Source organism: Amblyomma americanum, chromosome 1 (genome assembly GCF_052857255.1).
Source record: "Amblyomma americanum isolate KBUSLIRL-KWMA chromosome 1, ASM5285725v1, whole genome shotgun sequence".
In the NCBI taxonomy this organism is placed as follows: Eukaryota; Metazoa; Arthropoda; class Arachnida; order Ixodida; family Ixodidae; genus Amblyomma; species Amblyomma americanum.
In genome coordinates, this window is record NC_135497.1 from 465,896,826 (window position 1) to 465,917,627 (window position 20,802).

Below are 20,802 nucleotides of genomic sequence, written 5' to 3' on the forward strand. Positions count from 1 at the left end.
AAAAGCTTGTAGACCGCCATTCGGCGCTCTGCCTCTTTGTTTGAGGATCGTATTGAAAACACCATGTTTCGGCTTCAGAAGTGATGCTGTCGAAGATTGCAGCGTTATTCTCAGCCTCGGAGAGGAAATCAGCGCTCACTGATGGCCGCGTGTACTTCTGGTTCTGTGTGAGGGAGTGCAGCACAAGTGTGGCATTCAGCTTTCGTTTCCCTAAGTATTGGTGCAAAATTTGGAGGCATGTTGTCTTAGTAAGGTCGAGAGCATCTGACAGCATGCGGACTGTAATGGTGAGGTCTTCCTGTATGATTTCCCTGATCCGAGCCACGTTGTTTTCATTCGGTGAGGTTGAAGGGCGCCCCTGCCTTGTGTTGTCTTCCACCGACGTTCTGCCCGAAACGAACCTCTTGTGCCACTCTAAAACTCGCACTCGCGATAATGTCTCGTTGCCGTAGCGTCACGAAAGAGCTTATACGCCTTTTTGGCTGCCTTGCTAAGCTTCACACAGAATTATATGTTTACACGCAGTTCGAGGTGCACGTCCATCTCTCCCCATTCACTCAAAGTAGAATGCACAGACGACTAGTGACAATGTACTTTTCTACATGTAGTGTCGTCTAGCGGCTGCCACAGCAATTAACATAAATAGCTCAGGTTAGCCCGAAAATATGGCGCTACACATACGCACCAACATTTGTTTTTAGGAATCATTTCTAGAGAAGAAAATAAATCAGACTTGAAACTTTACGGACAAAGGTTGTAGATTAAGCAGAAGGCTGGTGTCATCACGAGACAAACGTTTAAACAGAGAGGCGATTGCATGGCGACGCCTGCAGGTTGGAAACTTCACAAACCTGGTTTGGGCACTCCATGCTCAAACCGGGGGACAGGCAAGATACCTGAAGACTCTGTGGGGCAAGAGAGACCCTGGACCTAATTTTTGGGAAAGTTCTAGCTCCTCAGGGGCTAAAAAGAATATCAGCTCTAGGGAAGCCTGGGAAGTCCTACTGCGGAGCAAGGTCCCTGTTCTTCAGCGCCAAGCCCTCCACCTGGCAGGAAAAGCAGCGAGAGATCAAGACTTCTACGCCTGCTTTTAGTCGCGGAGGCCCCCGTCTCCCAGGCCTGCGCAGCCGGGGGCGGAAAGTAGGAGGCCTCTTTTATCCGGTGGAATATTAAATTTTTTATCAATCATTCATTAAAGAGCGGGTACTTGCTTGCTCCTGACACACGTGTATGATGGAGCCGGTGCCGTCTACTAGTGTGGGGCTTCCTTCTGTGCCTGTCAAGTTCTTTGCCTGCGCTAGACAAATGTGGGGGTCACTGCTGGCAGTGTAATAGGTAGAAATAGCCTCGATAGTTTTGAAATGAGAACCTGCTTGTCTTCTTCGGATTCGGTGCTTTTTGCCTGCATATTTATCCTGTACATTCTGTTTATGCCCTCATTGAAGGTCTTTGTATAATTCAATAATGCGCAACAGCAACTATGGTAATTTGCTTACGCCCTAGAACAGATTTTATATTTCGCACGTAAATGCATGAATAAATTTCCAGTACAGAGCCATTACGGGATACAACCTTAGGCATTCCAGTGCTGTTGTTGTTAATAACAACTTTGTGTTCCATTCCTAATCAAGCATTCTCGGCACATTTACACTGTTACTTGTCCTTCTTGCGCCGGGAATAAGCAACCTCATGGTCACAACCAACCATTTGCGACAGGAGGCACTGAAAGAGACGAGAGAGCCTCTAGTAACTAAGCCACGGAAGCGCCACTACGGACGCCGTGTTTACTGCACGCACGTGCGAAAGACAGCACTCCTCTTCGGCTCGGGAACTTGACTGAACTGAACTGTAATGCGAAGGCAAGATAACAGCTGGTCCTTAAGGGTAACAGAGTGAATTCCAAGAGAAGGCAAGGGTAGCAGGGGGCGGCAGTAGGTTAGGTGGGCGGATGAGATTAAAATGTTTGCATGCAAAGGGTGGATACACATGGCATAGGAAAGGGTTGTTTGGAGAGACATGGGAGAGGCCTTTGCCCTGCAGTGGGTGTAGTCAGGCTGAAGATGTTGATGGTGATGATAATGATGATGAAACCAATAACGATTTTAATAGTGAAGTTCCATACGACGTGACACCATACAGTACTGGAATAATATCAAAATTACATTCTTTGTAACAACGGGACTTTACAGTAAAGCAAAGCAAGTGGGGTGTCCCGAAATGCGTCGAACCATATTATAAATATCACATGGGCGTAGCTCGCAGCTATGTGCTTTTGGTCGCATGGCTCTACTGCAGGTTACTTTTATCACCGCGCATGAAAGGAATTTCATTTCACGTGAGCTTCTTACCGGTGCTCTAGCGCACTGAATCATGCATTGCATAGGACGGCGCAACTCGGGCATGAAGAGCATAGTCCTGCCATTGTGTAGCGGAGTCCATTGCTAAAAGGAACGACCGACTTGCCCAACAACATGCACTGCTCAATGAAACATGCCTCGAGGGCACTGCCCAAAGAATCCGTCGTGGGCATGTTTATATGTCCAGCGTGAGAAACATTGGCACACAGAAAAGAAACTTGATTTTTTTCGGGGGGGGGGGGGGGTGACATTTTATATGACAGTTCATTTTCAACCGTAGCGATGTCGATTAGAACCTTTCAATAGCTTGCAAGCCGACGAATATCTGCACCTTGGGTTGCTGAAGGCAATGGTCAGTTGGTCACTTGCCGGAATGCATGGCACCTGCAGCGTCTCCAGAGCGGCGCGACCTGCGAGAGAACACAATCAGCACACTAACAAGATCATGCACCGCTCTCACGGAAATAGGCCCTGCCACCACGAGAACTATCGCAGTGCCTGTTACTGTCCATATTACTCAGGTTTTCCGGCCCTAGCAGCACCTCTCTGCAGGCCCTGACAATACGCTTATCGTGAGCAAGTTGCATCGGTAGAGAAAGCTCAAACTTAATTGCGCTGCAGAATCAGCTGCGTTAGTTAAGTTTCTGCCTCCCCTATACCCTTCCCTTACTTCGGAATCTAGTCTGTTACCCTTAAGGACTAGCAGTTATCGTGCCTTCGCATTACATGCCCTGCCCAAGCCCATTTCTTCCTCTTGATTTTGACTAGGATGACCCGCTTTGTCCAGGTCATGTCTCTTAACGTTACACCTATCATTTATCTTTTCTTAGCTCGCTGCGGTGTTCTTAAGTTGAACATTTTCCGTTAGCCACGACATTTCTGGCGCATAGGTGAGAGCCTTCGTTATGCGAATAATGAGGCGTAAAGGAATTATAACTGATCCTTCATGTCACAAGCAACGTGTTCTGATTTCCCTTCCTGAAAACTAAACATGTCGGCAGAATTTTCTGTCTGGTTACATAACCTTTCGTAAAGTGTAGGACATTTTTTGCATCGTCGCAACGCGCACACCAAACGTACTCCGCTTTTTTGCGGCGACAGGGTAAACAACGAGGGAAAGCGTAGCGAGCTTTGACCTTCGGATACATTTCCCAGGCATGCGGGTGCAAACGCGGCTACAACACTGGGACTGGATGGCCACATCTCGCGTTCGTCCTTACAGTGCTGCCGCCCGGGGTGCCGCGCTCGCTCAGCTTAGCTGAGCCTGGGGTTTCCGCGACACCTTGTTCACGCCGTGATGTGACGTAGGTGCATGTGGTCGCGCTGATAGCGGTTTTCGTAGCGTAGACAAAACAGGCTTCGCATACTAGTTCCTACCGCAGCGATGCCGGCGGGATTGCTCCGCTGGATCGTGCTCGAGCGCTTGCAAACGCAACATACCACTGTTCCATTTCGAGATGGGCATAATAGCATAAAAAGGAAAACTGAATGAACCTCGATAGGTTTCTCCTAAAGAAATGTCGCAGTAGTCATGGGCCGTGGCAGCAATGCTCAAATTCAAGGTCTCGACGTTGTCACAGACTAATGCGCCAAGGAATTCGTAGCGGGCAAGCAGTTACTCTCATTCGCCTATACACAAGCATTGTATGCTTAAAACGGCGCAATAAAAACAAAAGGCATAGATTTAACTGCGCATGTACCTGACACCCGGAGTAACTTAGCCATTACTCCTGTGTCTGACAGAGGCACTGGTTTGCATGCTGTGAGGTGATCCTTTTGGGCGTTGTTTGCTGCCGTTAAATCTGCGGAATGGTGTCGTGGTTTTGTGACAGAGCAATAGATGAGATGCGTGATTTAAGCGGTTCTAAATAATGCGTCCGAAGGTCTCCTGGAGAATTCGTTCACCTTACTGTTTCTAGCCCATCGTCCACGCTGGCATACCCTGTAGTCTGTCGGAATTACTAATGGATTAAAGTACTGCTAGAAAATGACATTCACTACACTGTAGATTGGTGACAGAAGCGCTGGAAGTGCGCATTTCCTTTCATAGCTTCCGACTCAATGATTCAGATGCAGCGACTGCGAAGCGACAGTTACAGCTAACGTTCTTGCGCACGCTAGCGAATCACAGAGCTCTCAAACACAAAGCCTCGCGCTCATGTTTACTAAACGGCGTAGAAGACACGAGACGGAGCAAGTTATTTGAGCTGAACCTCAAAGCACCGTTGATTCACTGTGACTGAGAAAGATCGATGCAGGACAAAGTAAAACCCGGGTGGTGTCTTTTGCTGTGGCGTGTGACATTCAAGTTTACTGGTGTACAGGATATGCTGAGATCTGCGAAACATGTCCGTCTGTTCCACACCACTGCCGCATAAGTACTCAGCACCTCAGTGCGTTCACTGGCGAAAGATGTGTGACTGTATGTTGCAGGACACCGCTTTCGCACCTCTGCGAAATCGGTGACTGTCACTGCTCGAAAGCCCGTCGGAATAAATACTTAGGTGAACATGCACGGTGCAGATATTTCTTACCCATAAGTTTTAACAGCGAAGTGCGTGCGTGCGCCCTCATCCGACTTAATCGTTCTTTTCACTGTTAACTATAACGAAGCCGTACAAGTCGTGAAGTGTGGCTCCTTGGGCCTATTGGTATATGCTTTCAATATATGCTTTCAAAACTAGGATATTTCGCGAAGAAAGAGAACGCTAAACGCAAGTTGACACGACGAGAGTGCGCGCGAATTTTGTCTGCCTTCCACTCTCGTGTCGTTTCCCAGCAAACAACGTACCTCCCCAGGAGAGCCCAGAAAGGATGGAATGTCCCTGTCCCAAGTACAACATTTATCGAACATTTCCAGGCCATAGAGGCTTGACATAGAAACACAAGCAAAAGAGAAGTGCGCCCACTAATGTCCTAGAAACGTTTTTTCGAGGATGTTAAGCAGAAACAAAAACAAATAGCATTTTGGTCACAGAAAGGGAACTAGGAGAACGTTTTGGGACCAATGCTTTTCAACAAAAAATACAAATTGACTCCTCGCTCTCTTTTCTCTCTCCCTCGTGCCAAAAGCTACGGGGAGAGAAGGTTTTGCGCTTGCACTCGCCGTTTTGAGAGATCAGACAGTTTTGTTCGAACAGCCGAAGGAAGCGCAGTTCATCCCGCATCTCTCTCGTGGGCGTCGGCTCCATGCTGGAAGCACGCAGGCGACGGCGGTCTGCCTTTTCATCGCATCGCCGGGAGCGGCGGTCACCAACGTGCCCGTCTTCAATAGTGTTTCCAACTTCAGCACGGTACGGTGGTCCCTGCAGGCATCTCTAACTATCAGCAGCCCTCTTTGCGCCGCTGTCTAGCAGAGGCGCAGTAATGGGCCTCCTGTCGCTCGCCCGGCTTCCTCGCTGGAAGGAAATCATCTTGTGCACACGTATTCGCGCAGCCCCTAGCCGCTCGCGCGCAAGCCCCAGCGCGCACCAGCTCTTGCTCTCATCACTGGGCTGTCGTGAACTTCGTAGCTGCGGATTCATGGCAGCTTTCCCGCGCATCTCTGCGTGCCCACATAATTCCTTTTGGAACTGGTGCAGCAGCGCGCGGCGCATCGCAAGTCTTTTGCACAGCTTCACGGCCCTACACCATAATGGCGCTCTTGCAGGCGTCGTTCGCGGCAGCGGATTTCGAGGCAATGGGCGACTCCTAGCGCGCACTCTGCATCCCTCAGTGCCTCCGGCGACTGTGGCGCGTTGATGGTGGCAGCGTGGCCGTCCACTGCGGTCATAGGCGGGAGAGATCTTCGGAAGCCCACCATACTCTTGCTGCGAGTGCCCATGGATTAACCTGCTCTACCTACATTGCCGTCCTGTCGCAGCGGTATAGTTTGTGTTGTGTTCGCGTCGCTGACTCCCAATCCACCCCCACCGGATTACTTGTGCCTTGATCACCTTGATCTTGCCTCCCACGCCGTATTGTGCCGCACGCGTGGTCTGCAGTACCATGGGTGCGGCGAGCCTGGGCTCCTACCTCAAGACGTCCCCCCTTTCCGTCCTGCTCCAAGCAGTCTTATCTCCACACTTAGTCACAAGAAAATAAAACGGGGTGTAACGAGGATGCAACGCGTATGTTTGAGCGTTCGCTGTGCCGTGAGAAGGCGTAGGACAGAAGACTGCGCTGAACTCCTATATATGGTTGCAGCATTTTATTTCATCCCCGGGTTTCTGTTGGCAACGTCGTCAAGGTATGTGGTTTATGCTCGTTTTTTATTTTCGCCTCGTAGAATTAATTTTTTTCCTGTTTTGATAACACGGTCAAGATTACTCCGAGACTCGTGCGAGAGGCAAAGCGAGAGGGAGGTTTCACCCTGCAGAATATCCGTAACCTGAAACCGCGTGTCTGTATCGTACGCCCATATAGTCTTTTCATTTGGCACCCAGGTTGCTCTTTACATGCGTTTGCTTTTGCGTGTGCATACATGCTTTGGTACCCTTTAGAATGTTTGCTTAAGGTGCATCAACTTTCAGCCTGTATTATGTTTTTATTGCTCTTTTTTTCAGATTTCTCACAGCTACAGAAAATTTTGGCCATTATTATTTGCTGGTGTCGTACTGCTCCGTACACTGTGTGTTAAATGGTGCATACTTATGCGTCTCCTGTTTATATTCATTTAAATGCCAAGAGCACATCTAATAAACTCAAATTACATCAGCATTGCGCTGATATTTCCTGTTATACAGGCGGGATCGGGCGACTTTTTAATTAATATTTCCTTTGTGGTGTAAAATTGTAGCACATTTAATGTTATTGTGGCGGGAGCAGCGCAGCACGAAACAAAGAAGAGAGAGGCGGGAATCAACGCTGACTAACAACCAGATTCTTAATCCACGTTCGATCGAAAATATACATCTCGCTCGTGCAAAAAGGAAAGTACAGAAGCATTACAAACGCATAAGATGTACACAAGGTAAAAGATTAGGACAACGCACACAGGCAATCAATTTTGCTGTCACGAAACGCTATCGAAAGTATGCTGACGCATATACGTCGCTCTTTTGCCCGATGTTGAACGCTTCTTCAATCTCCCTGGTCCGTTTCATAAAATACGAAGGGATTACCATTGTGTTGACAAGCTGCGGAGCGCATTCATGCTCTCTGCAATGTTTTGCTAATTCACTGCTCATGGCGCTCTTTAGGGATATTTTGTGCTCTCGAAGCCATTCATTCAAACAGTTCCCTGTTTGACCAATGTAGGTGCGTCCGCATGACAGAGGTATTTCCTAAATCCCGCTTTTCACACATTTCACATGTTTATTTCCGGTGCTTTTTCTTGCATTGATTTTTCTTTGCTCGCTCTTGACTTTGGCGCACAGGCTTCTTAATTTGTTGGGTGCTGACATGAGCACTTTTACACCAGCTCTTGCGCCTACCTTTTTGAGACTGTGGGAAATGCTATTAATGTAAGGAATGACCGCGCACGGCTTCTTTTCTTCTGATGTTGTTGTGACATATTTTCTGCCTCTAAGCGCTTGCAGAATCCCTTCTGCGACACTGGATAGCAGTCTCATCGGGTAAACTGCTGCTTTCAGCCGACTGTTCTGGGCGTCAAAACTTCCTCGAACTTCACGATGACCGGATCTCGTCAATGCGGCTCTCATTGCTACTTTTGCTAAGGACTAGAAGAAGTAGGACTAGAAATAGCAATTTAACTCCCAGAAAACAACGCTATGTGATTTCTTGACTTGACGATAGCCTTTCTAGGCGCTCACTTATGCTGGCGGTACGGAACACGAAGCTAAAAGGGACTGCTCCCCTACACATCTGCGCACTACAAGATCATCAAGCGGGGGTAGAAAAAAACAGCAATGAGAGCCGCATTGACGAGATCCAGTCATCATAAGGTTCAATGCAATTTTGACACCCAGAACCGTCGGCTGAAAGCAGCAGGTTGCCCGCGACACAGCTAACGAGTGTCGCAGAAGGGATTCTGCAAGCACCTAGAGGCAGAAAATATGTCACATCCACATCAGAATAAAGGAAGGCGTACGCGGTCATTCCTTGCATTAATGGCATTTCCCAGAGTCTCAAAAGGGTAAGAGCAAGAGCTAGTGTAAAAGTGCTCATGTCAGCACCCAACAAGTTAAGGAGCCTGTGCGGCAAAGTCAACAGCGTGCAAAGAAAAAAATCTATCCAAGAAAAAAACACCTGAAAAAACATCTGAAATGTGTAAAAAGCGGGGTTTATAAAATAACTATGTCATGCGGACGCACATACATTGGTCAAACAGGGCGCTGTTTGAATAAACGGCTTCGAGAACACAAACGATCCCTAAAGGCGCCATCAGCAGTGAATTAGCAAAACATTGCAGAGAGCATGAATGCGCTCCGCAGCTTATGAAGACAATGATCAACCCATCGTATTTTAATCAACGGACCAGAGAGATTGTAGAAGCCTTCAACATTCGACCATAGAGCGACATATGCGTCTGCATACCTTCAATAGCGCTTCGTGACAGAGAAATCGATTATCTGCGTGCGATGTCTTAATATTTCACCACGTGTACATCTTGTGTGTTTTTCAAGCCTCTTTCCTTTCCTTCTTATACGAGCGAGATGTATATATTCGACGAACGTGCATTAAAAATCTGGTTGTTATTCAGCGTCGTGTCCCGCCTCTCTGTCTCGTGCTGCACTGCTCCCGTCACAAGATCATGCACCAACCAGCCCAAATTTTCACCTTGTTAAAGCATATTTCATGTAAACAGGTAAGTCTGAATGGCCTAGCCAGCAAGAATTCACGCGAGTTTACAGATGTATTACACCACCTGTAACGTAAGCATGTGCCTGAAAATTGGCACATATGTGCGCTTAGATGCCTGAAGTCTGCATGAAAAAGAATAATTTTTTTGAGCCAGAGCCGATAAATCTAGCATTAACCTTTTGGGGCTGTCCCTTGGACGCACAACGTTTTGGACACGGCTAGTTGTGGGGACGTTTTTTGGACGTCTTTGGGAAAAATGAGAACCTCCTGGGGACATTCCAAATGTCCTGATGGGATATTTCTGGGAGATTTTGAGGAAGTTTTGTGTTTGTTGGGTTAGCGCCACTTCCTGTGCGCGAAACCATACAACTTGTGAGACCGCAGTTACAGAGCTTTAAAAAAAAACAAATTCTCTATGTTTAGATGTCTTATCTAATTTCGTACGGAGTTCAAATTGCATTAGGCTTTCTCTGTGGGCCATGATTGCTCTTTTACTTCACCTCGTAGTAACCGAGAAAACACTGAGCTGTCAGTGTAATGCACCTGCGAAAGAAGTTGCTAAACGATTCGTTATTTAATATCAATGCAGTGAAACGACCTGCATGCTTTTCTAACCTTTAAACACAAAAATAACATGTTTTACATTTTTCCTACTGTGCTTTTAGCTAAGTTGATTTTCTAATATGTTCTCTGCAAATCCAAAAAATACTTATCATTCTCAGAAGAGTGTGTGGCAAGAGCTTGCATTCATGCTGCAGTAGGGTGGGTGCCAAATTACTCGTGCCATTTTTGGTCTGAAATATAGCGCCTACCTCATTTGATGGTCCTCTATAAAATAAATGCTTTTCCGTGGCGCAGTCGAGCAAGCGCAGGAGATTCGTTTTATAAATATAATAATGCACCATAAGCTCGAACACGCAGGACTCTAAAGTATCTAAGAGTGTTAGCACAGCGGACCCGGCCGCATTAGAGTAGACGCATACTGAATTAACAAATGCCTGCTTTTTGCATGCACAAGCGGGGGCACGGAACACCTGGCGGCACACGTGCCACAAATATTAGCGCAGGACTCGTCTGACAAATCGCTATACGTCTACTCTAGCAGTTATCCGCTATGCCTAATCTCTCTATTACACGTTTTTAGCATACCGGACACGTAATAGCGTAGATGCATATCGGTTTACGGGGCGCGGACTGCGCATGCGCAGTAGCCCTACTCGGCCCCACCCATCTCACTGCTCGTACGCAGGAGGCGTCCGCTGCTGCTGCCATGTAATGGTTTCCTGGGCCTTCGTCAAGCTGTTCGTACAGCTTTTAGCCCAGGTGACCATCCAGATACTTTCTGGAGAATAAAATATGATTTGATTTGATTTGATTTGAAACCGTTTGTGCTTATATGTCTCTGGTATGCAAGAAACGTATAGCATATTTGTTGTACCGAAAAACGGATATGGTGTGGCAGCGCTCCGTAGCCGCGCTTCTGGGGTGTGTGGCCTCGAACGCTTAGGAGTTATTCGGCGTGTCCTCAAGCGGTAGCATAGTTGTGGCGTTTTTCTCACGTGTTCACGGCATCACTCGACCGTAGTCTTCCTTCAATAGCTACGTTTTTCGCTGATGCAATAAATCTCAGCTCTGCATACACGTACAGACGTCCACAGACCTGTATAAACCGCTCAAACTGCGTGCCGTCTGCGCTACGCAGCGTGCAGAGTGACGTCTAGCGGCAGCACCTGTCGTCTTTGAGTGGCCTCTGAGCATCAGATATGTGCTATTTCGAACCAGGCGCTGCCGCTAGACGTCACTCTGCACGCAGCAGAGCGCAGACGGCGATGAGTTCGAGTGCTCTAGACAGGTCTGTGGACGACTGTACACTTCCAACACTTGAGTCTACTGTGGTCCTTAGCGAATACCTTGTAATAAATTGTAGACAGGGGGTAGGTAGATCTTTCCTTGACACTCACAAAGAGGACAAGGGAGGGGAAAGCCTCGGTAACATTTCGACAAGCGGATTTGTCTTTGTCTGGGTAAACCGTTAATCATTGGCGGGGTTTAAATAGGGCCTTAACTCCGAGTACAAAGGCTGATGTGGGGGAGGAGGGTGTGATGTGGGAAGGGTGGAGAGCGCGAACTTGAAAATCTTGTCCCAGCAGGATGTTTGGCTTAAGGGGATCGACGTGTGGACCTGCAAATCTGTTGTAAAGAAATAGGCCCGCTCATCAGAAAGAAATCCTAGGTCGTGGAGCGTGGAGAAAGCGAATGTGGGCTTGAAAGGCTGTTTGTCCACTTCGATAGGTGGCTTGATATGACTGGCTGCGCTGAACTGGAAAACTCGGATAAAGGAATTAAGCAGCAGCACACAAGAGACGGTGACAGAGTGGACAGACAAGGGTGACACTTTCCGCTCTGTTCACGTATCTTGTGCGCTGCTGTACCTGTAATTATGTACCAACACGCCCAATTAGCCGCATTAATTCCCACAAGTATTCCAAGCAAATATGTCCCGTATGAACTTCCAGGCCCAAATCTAAAACCTGCAGCTTATTATACAAGGCCTACGGTCGTCAAGCCGTTGTTGAATTACAAGTCACATCATTCTAAAACAGTAAAAACAGGAATTGTTGTCTCATCGTTGTTTTCTGCGTTGTCCAAATCTCGTGACCATTTGATTAATCAGAGCTTCAACGAACAGGCTATAAGATTAAGAGAAGCAGGGTACACGAATGATGCCATCTTGTTGGGCTGCAGCAAATAGCCAAAAAACTTCATACTTCGGCTGCTAAGCCTGGGTAAGGCAGAAAGAAGGAAAGGAAGAAGGTTTCAGTTCTCCCGGAGGTGCACCGCCTTTCGCATAACCTGAAAAAAGTGGCGAACAGGTATAAAATAGGGGTTGTCTTTTCAGCTCCTAAAAAGACTTAAAAGCTTATGTGCTAAGGTGGAAAGACAGGCTGAAAAACAAAACGAATCCCAAAGTACCTGTGGAATTAAACATAAAACTAAGTATGTTCCATGCTTTGAAGGGGTTGTTTATAAAATTCCTTTTTCTTGCGGACAAGTATATATTGGCCACACGGGTCGTTGTATTAACACGCGCCTAACTGAGCATGCTAATACATTGGAGGCTAACAAACCTACGAATCTAGTCGATCATGTCAGAGACTGCAAATCTTGCATCCCTTCTTTTCATACTGTGATGTTTTGTAAAATTACCCAACGCAGTTAACTAGGGAGATTATGGAGGCGTTCTATATGAAGAAAAAAACTAGATTGTGCGTTAGCAGCCTGTCGGTTTGCCTGCATTATAGTGAAGTTCGATTACTCGATCTTATATAGCTACACATTTGTTTGCATTGTTCTGTTGTTTGATTGCGCTTTTTATATTCCTTGTTTCCTGTGAATAAACCTTCAGCTTTGAGTTAGCGCTGGTCCTTTTGTTTTCTTCACTTGTCCCCGTCTTTTGCGCTATTTCCCTTAAGTATGTATCATCAGCTCGCCCGTCTTGCCATTGAGGTGTACTAGGATATCTCTCAGGTTTGTGTTTCGTCTGTATGTTACCCTTGGAGCATCGGGAATTATTGTCTTGGGACGATCGTTGCTAGTCAAATTGGGGTGGCATTTGCGCAGAATATTGTTTATGTTCGGAGAGGCATACGAGTATTTCGTTGCAAGTGAAGGGGGCCGCTCATTGTTAACTTTTGTTCGTTTCTTAAATATCACCGCGCTTTAGAGTGGTTGTTTGTTGGAAAGCATAATTAGGAGGTTTCTTCCGATGGTTTCTATCAACTATAGGGTGTTTTTTTTTCAGAGGTGTTTCAAACAGTCATCGTTATTGGTACATATTATACATAGGCGCGTTGCCTGCCCTACAAATAGGCCGTGGTTAGAGTATTTTGTATGATGGCTAGTGAAACCTAACTATTTACGCGTGTCTGTAGACTTCCTGTAGAGTGTTGTTTTAAGCTGGCTATCTTCTGAACAAACAGCAGTGTCGAGTGAAATGGGCGGTAAATTTAATGCTATAGTGGAATCAAGGTGCGAGATTAAAGCTTTTATTTCTCAGACCTGTCTTCCTGTATCATAAAAATGTCACTTATATAACGAAGGTATATGAGCGGTTAAAAGAAACACATTTAGAAGTTTAGACTCCTCTCAAGACCCCCCCCCACCCCTTATGCCAGCTATCCTGCCTGGACAAGAATTTCAAGTTCACGCTCCCCACCCTAACACCTTCCCACATCACGCTCTTGCTCACTTTGAGCTTGTAAAACAGTGAGTCTAACAAAGTAAAGCACTCATTAACGTAAGCGGCCAATTTTCTCTATCCCACAAAAATAGAGGGCCCGGGCTGAAAGATTGATGCGAACTTGCAGAACACGCGTGAATGCCTTGTAAGTCTGATAAATGCTGGAGTTACTAAGAACTTGTTTCAGGGCTTATTTGAAGATTCCAGCATTCGGCTGACCCACAGTTGAAATCGTGGCTTCTGCATCAATTGTCTCGTCAACAGCGAACTATCGGCCATCGACTATGTCCGAGCACTCAATTCATGAACAACTACCGATATCGTTTAGGAAGGAGAAACAGTCAGTCCTTATTGGGAAAAGAGCGGATAATTTGTATCTATGGAGAAAATTCTCTTCGGATGTCGAAAGCATACATGCGAGAGAAAAACTTACGAGTTCAAAATCGATGTGCTTACACTAATGCCAATGAAAATTATATAAATGTGAGACCCCTGTTCCTGCCCATAGAAGAAGCGCCATGCATTAATTCTCTGCCGTCCTCTCTTCAGGGCACTGAACTTCCAGAGAAAATCTGAAATTTTTTTTCCTTCGTAACTTGAAACGCCTGCACCTCAAGTCCCACTTTTTTCGAACATTTTCCTTCCCTTTACTATTTTTTGTACTTTTCTTATGTCGAAATTATTCCCGGAAATCCCGTCCCCTACGCAATACAGCATATTGCCAGATTTTATCCGCGGGAAAAAATTTCAGCACTCTTGTTCACAGGCTTTGTCTCCCTGACTTGCGGAGAAGCTTACCTCTCTTTCTTCTCGAGCCCAAGGTCGTTGGCCTCTTCGAACGTGTCCGGAAGTGGCCTCCCTAGAGTCTCAGGTAGGAAGTAGGCAGCAGCGGCTCCAGACACTCCAGCGCCGCTGAGCACGATAGTGGGTGCTATAGTGTGCACATGGATTCCCTGTGGAGGAAACACGTCGCAATCAGCGGAGCCACACCATCGGTACCATCACTGAGCTGAGGTCTCTGCTCGCCGTCTGGCAGTCGACAAACACTTTTCGAAGAAACATCTTTAATCCAGCTTCCTCAAAGCCACATCCAACAACACACCGAACGTTTTTTCAGACATCCTAATAAACACATGAAACAGGGCGCAACACTTCTTCACTGATGCAGCGCCAATCCTTACCAAGTTTGTCCAGCCGTACTACACCCAGAGCTCCCCAAGGAGTAAGTTGGCATTATTTACAGAGAGAGTACCGCTTCACGTTATAGAATAAAAAAATAGAAGCAGCCTTTTAGAACAGCGTCTTAGACACTAATAGTAATTTTTTAAGAATGGTTCGTTGCCTTTCTTCGCAGGCGCTCAAGCCTCTCCAAATGTGGATGATTCGGCGGTGATGAAGGAGGAGACGATCGATGAATGCAGATGAAGAAAATCAAGGAATATATATACAGAATTTACAACAGTGAACACTTAAGTTACACAAGCAAAGTCACGCAGACGAGTTGAGCAAACTGTAAATTAAAGGAACTGATCTCGCACAGAGAAACGGCACTCAAACGCATCACTTATCGACCGAAGGTCTTGGGTGAAGTCTATTTATTCTTTAAGTACGTGCTAAGCAGAGAGCCTCTCGCTAGACTGGTCTTCAGTACTTTTTCTTGCTTTTTTCTGTGTTTCCCAAAGTTGAAGATAATAATTACTCAGAATATTTTTGCGCTTTTCAAAACCATTCATATGCATTAGTTATGAAACGTTAACTCCGTAATTTGAGCAGTATGGTTTTGGTGGGAAAGCTGTACCTTCAGGATAGTCTCATTTGTAACATGGAAGTCAATAGGTTACATAGATGGCTTTGTCTTAGATCAGCTCCAGGTTTCTAAGTTGCAGAATTCGGTTGGACAGCATTTTAGGGCCCATTCTCTTTAATATGTATATAAGTGGCAATGTAAACATTACCGGTTGAACACAATTGACCATTTACGCGGACAACACAAGCATATTTTTGAATATCAATTCGTACCAAACAATTATTTTACTCCGCAAATGTCAGACTGATTACACTACAGAAGAGGATAAAAAGTACCATTAATGCGATAAACACTAATTGCAGTTTATTCCGAGCAAAAGGGAAGAATATATTAGTATTAGGTTCAACAGTGAACAGTGAGCGATGACTAGGCTCTCGTCAACCCTTCTACTGAGTACTAGATTGCCCAAATCCTTCGGCACACAAAGCCATGAAAAGCAAGGCGACTTTTCAAGTCAGCTCTGTCGTCGTTTCGGTACAATTTCTGACAGCACGTCAAAACTTCGAGAGCAACACATCTGAGAAAGACTGAACGCAGCCAGAACAGCAACCTAGCCAGAGGTAATAAAAGGTTCATTGGAAATGAAATGACTGCTCACAAGATTATCAGTGCGATCGCAGAAACACGCGGAGCTCGCAGCTAGGATTAAGGCTTCGTAAGCTGTTTGATGACTGTATATGCTGACCTTTTTTTTAAGCAAAAGTGTTAATGGCTCATTTCTGGCGTCTAGCGTCGAAGTAACACATCATGTGACCTGCGCGGCTTACGTGACCCTGACGTGCCATCATCGGCAACGAGAAACCGTCTGAGCGAGCTCCGTACAGGTGCTAGTGCAGCCTTTATGCCATAGCAAATCATGACAGGACGCCTCAAAAAATCACGAATAGCTGTTCTGATGAAATTTATTAATGACAGACCGTAATTTTTAGGCATCTTTTGAATTTAAATAATGCTCCTGTGCGAAACTAAAATTATGGCAACAGGAAGGGCACCCACGAAAAACAAGCACGACGCGGTTCATGTCACGGCACACATTTCTTCCAGGCGGAGTTACAAGCACTACCACGTAGCACCAGCCAGACAATGCGCTTACAAAACGTGAAGTGCACATAAGCTGGCCCATCCTTCAAACCCCGCGCGCGTTATCATGCTCGTTAGACTTTTACGCCATTAAAAAAATCGCATCACATCTGTATATAGCCTATCTGCCGCCGGAATTGAGAGCGCACTCACTGTGCCCTCGCATAGTTCTCCCTGTTTCAAGCCCCGTGTATCCATAGGGATGCTCAGAGCACCCTTCGAAGTGGATTGTGTCTAAATCAACTTTTTGCTCAGATATCTCCTCAGTTTCTCCCGCTCTGCCATGAGACTGCTTCAGATTGTTAATTTAAGTATGTATTGTGCCGCGTATGTGTCTAATTAAACATGCATCCACGTGAGGTGCCGCGGTGGCTCAATGGCTATGGCACTCGGCTACTGACACAACAGATGTCGGTTCCATCCCGGCCGCGGCTCGAATTTCGATGGAGGCGAAATTCTATAATCCCGTGTGCTGAGCGATATCAGTGCATGTTAAAAAACCCCAGGGGGTTGAAATTACTCGGAGCCTTCCATTACGACGTGCCTGATAACTGAGTCGCATAGGTTCGTTAAACCACCTAAAACCACACTCAACACGCATCATTAAACACCATTACATGTTTATGAAGGCAGCTGAAGAAATTTACCGGCAAGGAAAAACAAGGAAGAAACACAATAGACAGGCCGGCCGTCAACTACCACCAGAGTTTAGTTTTTCGAAAAAAAACCCCCTCTACATCCGAACATGAGCACACGCTGCATAAAGTAACTGGAACTGACACAAAGAACGCTAAGGTACACTAAGGAAAGCAAAAAAAAGTCAAAAGATTAAAATGCCGCACCGAACCTTTCAAAAACGGCATTATATTTTATTTATTTTATTACAATTAATTGATTATTTATATTAAAAAAGAGCATAAGCTCGAGGCATGGACCGTTTCCTCACGCAAGTCGGCCCCTTTTCTTGATGAAGTATGCTTCTATTATTTAAGTACTGTTCACGGTAGCCATGTAGCTGCCATGACTGCTCTTAACCTGCCACTTATGCCGTTGCATTTCTTCGGCTATTCCTCGTAACGACCAACTAGCTCAACCCACGGCATTGAGATCCGTGTCACGTAGATAGGTCATAAAGAAAAAAAATGGCTCGACCTACGGCTGGAAAACCTTCCGTATGTCCTCACGGAAGACCCAGACACCTGAGGATTACATTTTGAGTGACATTGACAAAAGGAACTTTGGCCCTGTTCTGAGTAGGCGTCATTCCACACACGCCTGCCAGTCGCGACATGCACCCGCAGTAGCAATAAGCGTACCCCTGAGAAGAGGACGGGAAGAAGCGACTCCTCGTCAAAAAATGGCCTGGCTTAGCTAAGGTTAAGCCTAGGATGCGAAGCATAATAGATTTGTGAAAGGGATTCGGTATCGCCTGCCCGTAAGTCCGGCTAGTCTCTTCGTTGTTTAGCAATCTCCTGGAGGAGCGGGAGTTAGCCTTGGTGGTCGCGGCCGCGCGGCGACCGCGCGAGTTGAGCCCCGTTTCTCCACAGCTGGCGTGACGTCAGACCACGTGCTCGGCTGCAGCGCCCCTAGCGGGAGGAGCGGGAGTTAGCCTTGGTGGTCGCGGCCGCGCGGCGACCGCGCGAGTTGAGCCCCGTCTCTCCTCAGCTGTCGTGACGTCAGACCACGTGCTCGGCTGCAGCGCCCCTAGCGGGAGTAGCGGGAGTTAGCCTTGGTGGTCGCGGCCGCGCTAGGCTGGGCTATGGTTGAGCTAAGTAGTGTCCCTATTATGCTTCGCATAAAAAGCGCGTCTCACCAGGTCCCTCATGAAGGGTGCCACGATGCCCCCTATGCGGCCCATTGTGAAGCAGGCCGCGAACCCGAAGCTCCGCGTAGCCGTGGGGAAGAGCTCCATGGTGTAGACCCACTTTATGGCGCCCGATATGACCAGAAGGAAGCGAGACGTCATGTTCAGGCCCAATCGGAGCCACAGGTTTTCTGCACAGAAGTATACTGCGAGGTGAGCAGGCTGACAAAAAAATGCCGCCGCTATGAACGTCACAGTCACGAACACCGTTAACGTATACTGACCATAGCAGTGGCCCCCACCCTCATAGCCACGCTAACCGCGGTGGAAGCCATTTTGGTAGCGCCTTTCGGTAGGCTACCGCTCCGACACAGATTTTGTGAGGGCGTGTGATCTTGGCTGGTACCATGATAGGAGGCAGCATTTCTGAGCCATTTACGAACGCTTAGTCGTTAATGAACGTACTTTTCCATTTATCGTAAGATTCCATTATCCGCATATCTCCCCTCGGTAGGCTTGCATTTTGTTGCTATTAACGTTTTTGCTCTCGTCACAACGTTCCCCATTGGTTTTCTATGAAAGTCTGAACTATTCGATGCGAGCGATGGACAAACTATCAAAGGTTTTGAGTCTTGTTACGGATAGAAAGAACGACCATTCCCTTTAATGTTTTCATAGCAGTACCTTGCAATACTGCACAATTGCCTCACAATTAAATCTGATGTGCAAGAATCCAGGACTTGAACACAACACAGTAGTCTTATGCAGGAGGTTAGGAGAACTTCCTTTCCTTGAATGATCCCACTCCTAGTCCTGCGCCCTGTTGTAAGCTTTTTGACCCCTTGGAACAGCGGTCCGTCCCAGCGAGCTGGGAGTGTAACTAAGAAGAAAGAGCTTCGCGTGCCGGAATAAACAAAGAACAAATAAAAAAGGTTCCCGAATACACACAAAAAGCGCCCATGTGCGTTGTTGATTTACAGATTTCTTAGACCAGTTTAGATAGCGGTTGACTGTCCAGTTCTCCACGCGTCCATCAGGTGGCGAAACATAATGATGAAAGAGTTGCAGATGAACGCGTCCGTGTCGTTGAAAGGAAAGAGGTGGCGTGTTTCCTATTTCGCTACTCAACGATATACTTGAGCGCTGAAAGAGAATAAAATAGCGGACGATTTAGCGTCGTTAGGCCAAATGTGAATTAGGTGCGCAAGCACTTGGGTTTAAACTCAAGGCTCGGGTTTCATGGTCAAACTGGCTTCAGACAAATATGGGCAAAATAGGGCTTACGCTCAGCCTTCAGGGTATAACGCGATAGCGTTAATGGGTTAATGCCCATATATGCAGAATTGGTCATTCACTACTTTACATTCGTAGATCGCTGGGTGTCCTGATACCCTCCTGGCGCAGTGAAGCAGCAGCTAAGCGATGCGCCACTGCCCTGCGATGGCATGTGGAGCCACTTCTGGGGTTTGTGAGACGTACAGTGGTGAGCAGCCCTGTCTAGAGCGTGCTGACGGTGCTCAGCGGAACAAGTCAGCGCCATGTAACGTTAGGCTCTGTGTCGAGTTATGCGTCCCGTGCGCATGCGCGGCAAAAATAAAGTGGGTTCTCGGCATCTTTTCCGCTCAGTGTTTGCGCTTCACGCCGCCAGGGCTGCGCTCAATATATGTAACAGCGGCCGGAAAACCAACGTGCTTCGCGCTAATCACGAGACGGCTAGGCAAGCAAGTGATATCGGGTGACCGCGCGTTTCAAACACGCATGAGACTGCGTGTGCGAGAATTGGGCCTAGTTTGTTGCCTGCTTTCGTCTCGTCCGTATAAGGTTGCGCGTTACCAAACGCACAATGCGTTGCAGGCGTATTGTTTGATGGCGTGCCTTTGCGCTGCGCTATCAGCTAAGAGGGACACCGCATTTGGCATTCGTACAGATCAAGGAACTTGAATACAGAAACGCGCGATCATCCGCTATCACTCGCGTTTGCTTGCCTGGCCATCTCGTTACACTCGTGAACCACAGCGGCATGGCGACGCCCTGGGCATCGTCACAGCGTCCCAAATGCAGGCAGTGGGGCCTTGTCGGCACGAAACGAACTCGCGTGGGACGTGTGATCGACAAGGAAACGATGAGCAGGCTTCCCTCCGTTTTTGCCCCGCATGCTCACGGTACGCATAACTCAAACCCAGAGCCTAACGTTAGATGGCGCTGACCTGCTCCGCAAAGAACCGTCGGCGCGCTCTAGACTAGGCTGCTCACCACTGTAAGTTGCACTTTCCGAGCAACCTCCATGCCATGCAGAGAAGCTGCGGACAGACAAACACCACAGAAATCTTAGATAGGGATTTTATTGCTCGCGCATAAAAGATGAAAACTGGGCAATTTGAACACTAATTCGCAGTCGCATTTTCGTCCAGCTGCTTTGTGGGCAGCTTCTGGTGGGTGGAGGCTACTGGAAGGTTTAGGTGGGTTGTGGGGGGGGGGGGGGGGGGGTGAGACGGAGGCAAAGGGGGTGTTTTGGAAATTGGACAAGCGGGGGAGGGGAGATGTAAAGGGTCGGCCACTCTTAGTGCGAACACGCGAGCGCATTCCCGTGCTCTTTGAAGGGCCACTGCGTCCGACACGGCGCGCACAGAAGTGAAGTGGCAGACGCCGCGAAGCACCACATCTAGGTGCATCTTCCATAGCACCACTTTGGTGCGATGAGCGGCGGTGTCCCACGCAGTGGTCTTCCAAAGAGAACGAAAATGCGCTCGCGTGTTCGCAATAAGAGTGG

The 20,802-nt window shown here is 47.3% G+C and overlaps 1 protein-coding gene across 2 annotated transcripts in view; it reads right to left on the minus strand.

The window, feature by feature from the left end:
- Nucleotides 1–2,077: 2,077 nt before the first annotated feature.
- LOC144116042 (organic cation transporter protein-like) overlaps nucleotides 2,078–20,802 on the minus strand; it is a 179,748-nt gene continuing 161,023 nt past the window's right edge. Inside the window, exons 9-11 of one of the 2 annotated variants that reach the window (XM_077650709.1) lie at nucleotides 18,042–18,223; nucleotides 14,140–14,294; nucleotides 2,078–2,767 (exon numbers count right to left, since the gene is read on the minus strand). In XM_077650709.1, the coding sequence (XP_077506835.1) occupies nucleotides 2,719–2,767; nucleotides 14,140–14,294; nucleotides 18,042–18,223 (386 nt within the window). In that variant the 3' untranslated portion in view covers nucleotides 2,078–2,718. The remainder of the gene's footprint in view (nucleotides 2,768–14,139; nucleotides 14,295–18,041; nucleotides 18,224–20,802) is intronic. The other variant, XM_077650708.1, reaches the window with a different exon arrangement.